Source organism: Montipora capricornis, chromosome 3 (genome assembly GCF_036669925.1).
Source record: "Montipora capricornis isolate CH-2021 chromosome 3, ASM3666992v2, whole genome shotgun sequence".
NCBI lineage: Eukaryota > Metazoa > Cnidaria > Anthozoa > Scleractinia > Acroporidae > Montipora > Montipora capricornis.
The window spans coordinates 54788759-54796136 of NC_090885.1; the positions used below are offsets into that span (position 1 = coordinate 54788759).

Consider the following 7378-nt stretch of genomic DNA (forward strand, 5'->3'; position numbering starts at 1 on the left):
AAGTTACTGTCAAGTGCTGTGGTTTGTCTCATTTAGAGCTATCGGTTGTGTAAACACAAAGCCTCGCTATACAAGGCGTGGTGCCCTAGGCACACGCAGATGCCGTGGACGCATACAGTATAAAGCTCTACGATACTGAATTAGTGCGATAAAAAGCCGCTAATTACAATGTGTCCGTAATTTGTTATGAGATTTTACCTGTCATTTCTTTTTTTAAAATCTCCCTTTCCTTTTTCTCGCGCTGCAAATATCTTTTAGGGGTTTCGTCTCTTTCTTACTGTTTGCAGAGTTCATACAGCTGGACTCGTTAAGAAACTCTGGAAACTACAAAAGCGAGGAAAGTGAGGCAGCGCTTCATGCTAACTTGACAGTGACTACGCACAATATTTTGTCCTCAGTTCACAACAGAGTTTTCACAGAATAAATTAATCGAAACTTTATGACTGGCTGTCTTTTAGAGAAAGGCTGTGGTTTATGCATGAATGGTAAGGGCCAAAACAGCGAACAAAAATACGAAACAAAGAAACTCGTCGAGTTTCATAACCATCTTCATACATTAACTAAGCTGTTTGTTGATCGCCATCTTGGATAATCAGTTGTGCTTTAATGTGAATTCGAACAAAAGCAAATCGTGAAGCAACTGACTCCTTTTATGATTCGTCTTCGTGTTTACTAACTTCTTTAAAAGATAACCACTGCAGATGAACCCATGTGTAGCACAAAAGTTTCAAGATTTTATTTTTCTTCCCGGATTGATGAAATGCTAAAAATTTAACAAAGAAACCATGGTTGTAGATGTTAATATGTCCTATTTTTCATTAAAGTTCTTATTTGCCTTCCAAATACAAACATTTTAATTGTTTGGCTACCAAATAATAGCTTTTTCAAACTATGGGCTTTAAAATTGTCTTGACAAAATTTTAGCCTTTAAAAGTAGGGCTTCCTAGACAAATTTCAGTCTTACTATAGCTTCTTATATCGGCGAGATTAATTGTTACATGCAAAATTTTGCTCTAATATTGCCCTGGTGTTTTCCAGTAATTAACCAAAAGTTATTTCAGAGACTATCAATTTTTAAAAACTTCATTCAAAAAACAAATATGGTGACTCGCTACTTTAAGTTGGTTGGTTCAGTTTGAACTTTTTACGTAGCGTTATTACGAGAAAATGTTCCTCAGTATGACCTAGCTTCACACTTATTCGGTTTTCGTAGAAAAGTCCAGAGGGTGGCCGGTGGAAAGAAAGAAAAAAAATTGCGAACGTCAACACTAGTAAAGCTCTTAGATGACAAGGCTCTTCACTAGACATCTGGTTAACTGGGTGCAAGAGTTGAATCATTCGCTTTTCTAGTTTCGATTCCAAGGAAGGAAGATAAATATTATGCCTTAACTGACCACTCTCCATGCATCGGCGCTTTCCATGGACAATGAAACTAATATTAAAGATGCAGTAGCTTCAAGTTTGGCTGGTAGTCACACAGTATGGGACTTAAACTAGAGTTGTCCTCAGTGAGCTCAAGAAAAGGGCCCTAAATACTCGGCCACGTTAACTCCACATAATCACCTATAGAGTTTGCGAAGTAGCAGGACGGAAAATTAGCTTTATCACACTTCCAACAGGTAAGCCTACAAGGAAGAAGAAGGCTTAAATAGTTAGTTAAAGATATTCAGATATTTATTATGGCTCAATCATTATGGCAAGCTCGTTTTCCTCACTGACCGGTTTTAGACGACGGTGTTATTTTCCGAAATTTCACAAGAAAAGCGTCTTTTCGTTGCGATTTCTTCGAGAAAACTTCAGCGATTACCTTCCTAATGGCCTTAACTCTCCACACACAGACCAAAGGATTGAGGGAAGAATTGAAAAATGCCGCTGTTTCAGACCAGCTGTAAAAATTGTAACTGTCAATGTTGCCGAAGAGGAACTGATGGCTAAGGGTGACAACTAGAACAGGAAGATTAAACAGTACATAAACTGCCACGATGGACGCAACATTTATTGCCAGCTTGATTTGCATTTGTCGCATTGCCGACGTGGACGTGAGGTGGTGTTTTTTAATTTGTCTTTGGTGGCGAATTACTGTTTTCAGGATTGCGATTTGGATGATAACAGTAGTTACGAGGAAAAAGGACCACATTGCCAGATGAATACATCGAAAAACTTTATTCTGCGCCCATTGCAAAAATGTGAACAGTATGTTTATCAACCAAATGAATAAAGCCGTTTTCAAAACTCGCCGAGGACGGACAATTGCAGAGTATCTTAGGTGATATTTTAAGGCTATGAGTCTTTCACAGCTTACAGCACTCAATGTCGTGAATGACACTCCGTAGTAAACGTAAAATCCCGACGAGTAAAGCATTCTCACCGAGCAGGGAACGAAGCCGTGTGCGTTTTCGAGCAGTCTGTAAGCCACATAGCTCGGTTGAACTAGGATGCCAACCTGGAGGTCCGAGATCGCCAGGCAGGCAAGGAGGATATTGCAAGGCGATTGAAGGGATTTCCTTGTCAAAATGATCAATACTATGAGCAGATTCGCCATGATAGCGAAAGGCGACAACACGGCATTTAAAACACCTGTTACGAGATTAGTTTCGGTTCGTTGATGGAATACGTCGAATTTAGCATCAGGGAGATGGAAGCACTGACCGTCATCACCTGGTCCATGATTCGCTGGCGAAGTTATGATGCTCAAATTGTGGGAAAGAAAGGTAGTAGAAGACTTCATTCTCCACGGTGTCTCGAAACTTGTGCTTCTCCTACAGTAACTTTGAACATATTGAACCGGAGGCGTATCATCAAGTGTTGAAATACCACTTTCGCCTCTTTCTTAAACACTTCAATTACGAATGCAATATGTCCGTAAAAACGTCAATAACGCGTTTGTTGATTGTAGCCTATATGTCATGTAATTTGAAAATGTATTTCAAACAGGACAGACAAGATGGAGCAGAACTAACTAAGAATCTGCAGCTGATCGAGCAATCTATGATTTTTTTTTTAAACTAAAAAAGGAAATTATGCAAATCACTGTATTTTATCGGTAATGACTTCGGGAGGAATTCAATTTATAATGCGATATGTATAATTCGGATTTTCTACCACTGAATTAAAGGAGGCTCGTGGAACATTTGGAAACGAAACGTCGAAAGATGACAACGTCGTAATTGTAAAAAAGAAAAGTGTTGAATTCTTAAGCTCCTTGATTCTGAAATTAGGCACTTTAAGATCTACGACGGAGACGGCGATGCAATCTTCCCTTTCGTAAGCAAGAGAGACTTACGACAATTTTCACTATTAAAGGGGCACTGACATGAGCTGCGCATGCTCGAGTTTGTTTGCTCTCGAGCCCACGGAAAATTCTAGCCGCCATCATGGATTCACGCGTGAGTCACGTATATTCGCCAGAGTTTCTCCTTTGTCCACCATGGCCCTCCCCAGTGGACACCATTTTGAATTTGTCGATTCAACTTAAAAAAAGTTCACCTAACACTTTTCAAGTTTTCACAAGACGCTAGCGCATGCGCTTCTCGTGGCAGTGCCCATAACCTAAAACGTTTTATAATAAAGTTTCTATATAACGCGCGCTCTCATTGGTTTAAACAGCGTGCTTTATGAGAGTACAAAGCACGGAACAAACGAAAGCCCACGCCATCATTCGCAGAAATGGCAGATGAATTTCCGAATTTTACCTTGGGTATTATTGAAGCTGTCAGTTAAAGGCTTGCTCAGATATTCTGTCAAGTGCTTTGGATGGAAGACCTCAACCGTCGCCCGGTCCAGCAGTTCTTTCAAGCTCAGAAAGTCCTCACGCTAGAGTTCTTCATTTACAAAATTCCCAACAGGTTTTCAGATTCCAGCCGCAAGCAATGAAGAGTTTGTTTTCCAGTTGTCATGTCGGAAACGTGCAGGTTTTCATGGGCAACAATTCGGCCGGTTTACACTGAACTTAATCATTTAGATCCTCTTTTTTGCTGTTTTTTACGGACTGAAACCGAACATTGAGGCACTTGTTTTTCCATAAATTCTAATTTTGTGTGATTTTCCAGTTGATTGATGTTTTGACAAGCCTTTGTTTCATTAACCAATCAAATAATCTTAAACATTCTTACAAGCGCGCTGATTGGTCCAAAGTAGCGTGCTTTATCAGAGTATAAAGCACTGTGCTGACGACATCTCAGTTCGCCACAAGCAGCGCGCGCTTTGAAAATAAAGTAGAATTTTTGAAGAAAATTACTTGTTTTTTATCATAAAACAAATAAAGAAGCCTTGACTGTGCTCTGTTCTGTTGTAAAGCACTTAGGAAGCGGCTAGAGCACTCAAGAAGTAGGGAGAAACACTCGCCTATCGGCTCGTGTTTCCCCCTACACTTCTTTCGTGCTCTAGCCGTTTCCTGCGTGCTTTACAACAGAACAGAGCACAGTCAAGGCTTCTTTATTTGTTAATTATTTTCCTATTTGAAAGTCCATATTAAAAAATGGACTTTGCCGAAAGAATTTTTCAATTCCAGCGAGAGGCGAATTTTCTACGATTTTTTAATCCTACTTTTATTTGGTACACCCCTTCCGCTGGTCAGGACCTCACGGGCTCGCTGTGACGTAGATTAAGGAATACTTGTTGGCGTGGGTCTTATCTTTTCTTACTAATCAACGCCAAGGTATCGCTCAGCGATCGTTTTTGGTATTTTTCAGTAAACAAAAAATATATCATGCCTATATTTATCATCAAGGAAAGTGCCTCTGAATCTGGAAGTGAATAAACTGGCGATTTAAAAAAGAAGAATTTGAGGCGAGTAGTTGCCGGTCTCGACGAGTCAGCCAGCGCTAGCACTGAAACTCAGAACTACGCGGAACCCTACGTGGAAGAACCATTAGCAGACGAGGAATGGTTACAAAATTACAGAGAAGAACAAGAGGATAAGGAAGGTCTCGTGAGGGAATTCAAGTTAACGGTTATATCTGTTCCTGTAAGCGAATCTCATCCGCCTTCAACGATCTTTTTGTTTTGCTGTCCATACAATACTCTTTGAAGTCAATCTAGCACAGTGAAGAAGTTTTACCGAGCTTCTCTTTACCAAGACAAAATCTGCAGCCATTTTCCCTTCTTTTTTGAGGTATTGCGTTTTGCGAGTCGAAGGATTCCTACGTATACTTATTCTTTTTTTAGGATCAGCTGTGTTGTTACATCGAGTGGTTACGCATCTTTCAGGCATTTTCAAGGGAATTATTCCTTACTATACTGTTTATATCGCTATTCCTTTTTCACTTGAAGTCACGTGTTCCTTAATCTAGGTCACAGCAGTATTGTGACCGGGAAGAATCGCGATAGAAGACTAAGGCGAATGGTGAGCCAAAATGGCGGCAAATTTGAACGTTTTCTAGTTTCATTTTCAAATCGCGTTTTGGGAAAATCGCAATTTTTTTTTCGCGAAACGTCTATGAGATATGTGTAGATTCAGATGACTAAGTGAGAAAAATTAGGTTATGGGCACTTTAAGTTTGTCGTTTGCCAATGAGGAAAAAATATTTAATCTAGGACTAGATTAGCAGTGTATGTCACTTAGAATTAAAAAAAGAATGCGAAAAAACCTCAGAAAAGAAATAGAAAAAAAGTTGAAAAAGTGGATAGAACGATGTCGAACTCGGTTCAATGGCATTAGGGCAATGAACTTAACCTCTGCACTACCGAAACAACTCCTTTAAACTGGCAATTTTAAAGTATTTAAATGAAGCCTCTCCTAACAATTTACTTAAAGCTAACCGAATAAAAAGGCTTGGTTACTAAGAATAGCATCGACCGTCAAAAATGACATCGCTTGTTTACGAAAGAGAAATTAGCGACGGCGACAAAAACGTCACCTATAAATAAAACCTTCTCATTATCGTAAGTCTTCCGCCATTGTTCCATCTCGTTCACGTCTCACAATGTGGGCGAAGTATCCTAAAAATAAATTGGTATGAGCGGGTTAGGAGCAAAAATATAGAATAAAAAGTTGGCCGTTGTATGCTAACGGTGGCGTCAAAAGCTCAAATTTGATGATTTCGTTTCGTTGTTATGTCTTAAGAGAACAGCAAAACTATGAAATGCGTCAGTGCGGCACGTCAACCCGGTATCAAGCTAATTCACCTCAAGGTATGCTAGGCAGAGCCGAGTTGAGAAAGGCCACGGCTTCAGATCAGTTTTGTAGATTGTAGGTATCTATCATGATGTCCATTTGGATGATCTGATGGAAAGTAGTACAACTGGTGTGTTAAATCTTAGGGAGGCCACTACAATGAGATAAATGTTTGCGGAAAAGTTACTCTGCTGACGATTGAATGTTTTATAATTACCAAGAGGATGAGCAAGCTCACTAGTATAAAATTGATGAAATCGCGATCTGAAACTCTGTCAAACTTTAGACCAGGCAGAAAAAAGCAACTATGACAGTTCGCTTTCTTGCTGTGCTTTGGTTTTCTTTGGTTGCTGGATTGTTTCTCAGCGTCTTGCCCGTGTACCTTCTTCAATTTCGCAGCTTTTAGTAATTAAAACACCCCCTTGTACATGTTTTCTATGTCGACTTGATTAGCAGTCTGAATTTGCTTAACGGAATCTTTCAACATTGTTTAAATAATGTTTCTGGCACAGACAAGAGACTAGAATACGAATTCATTAGCGTTTTAAGCCGAACATCTAATTTTAGTGCTATGTTTCTGTCGTAAAGTAAAAACACACTTGAGTAATTTCGCTCGATTAGATGCGAATCTTTGAATTTGTTACGACCTTGTGCACAATCAGCTTCGAGCGCTCTCTGGCGCTTAGACTGCACTTTCGCTACAAAGGCCTCGTCACTGCGAAACGCGTTCTAATGGTAATCATCTTCATCTGGCTTCTCAACATTGCGCTCCCATCTCTACAGTGGGTACACAATGCAATCGCCCGAGGCCTGCACCTGTTTTCGTGGTTGGCTTTCCTGATCATTGATCGTCGTTCACCACCATCGGCGTCAAATTATGAGACAACAGCTGCAACTGTCTTCCTCTAACCATCATAATTTTAAAAAGCAAGTGAAGTTAGCAGTCGACATAGCTTACGTTGTTGGAATTTATTTCTTGTTCAATCTTCCTGTCCTTGTCGTTACAGCTTTGCACCAGCTAGTTATGGGTCATATAGACACCTACGATTACTACAGTTGGAGCGGAACTGTTGCTTTTTTAAACTCATTTATAAATCCATTGATTTGTCTCTGGCGAAGCAGGGAGATTCGAGATGCTGTTAGGAAGCTTCTCGGAGATAGGCTCTGCAAGAAAGGCGATCCAGATAGCTCGAAAGATCCTTCAAGAGTTCGAAGAAAATTTGAAAATGCTCCAAATCTGAGCACAGAGGGGCTTTGAAGGTA

General features: G+C 40.0%; 1 protein-coding gene across 1 annotated transcript; it reads right to left on the reverse strand.

Moving 5' to 3' along the window:
* Nucleotides 1-666: 666 nt before the first annotated feature.
* Nucleotides 667-4383, reverse strand: LOC138043426 (melanocyte-stimulating hormone receptor-like). The gene has a single exon (XM_068889688.1). It carries the CDS (start codon nucleotides 2726-2728, stop codon nucleotides 1712-1714), a length of 1017 nt encoding a protein of 338 aa, XP_068745789.1. The 5' UTR covers nucleotides 2729-4383; the 3' UTR covers nucleotides 667-1711.
* Nucleotides 4384-7378: the final 2995 nt, after the last annotated feature.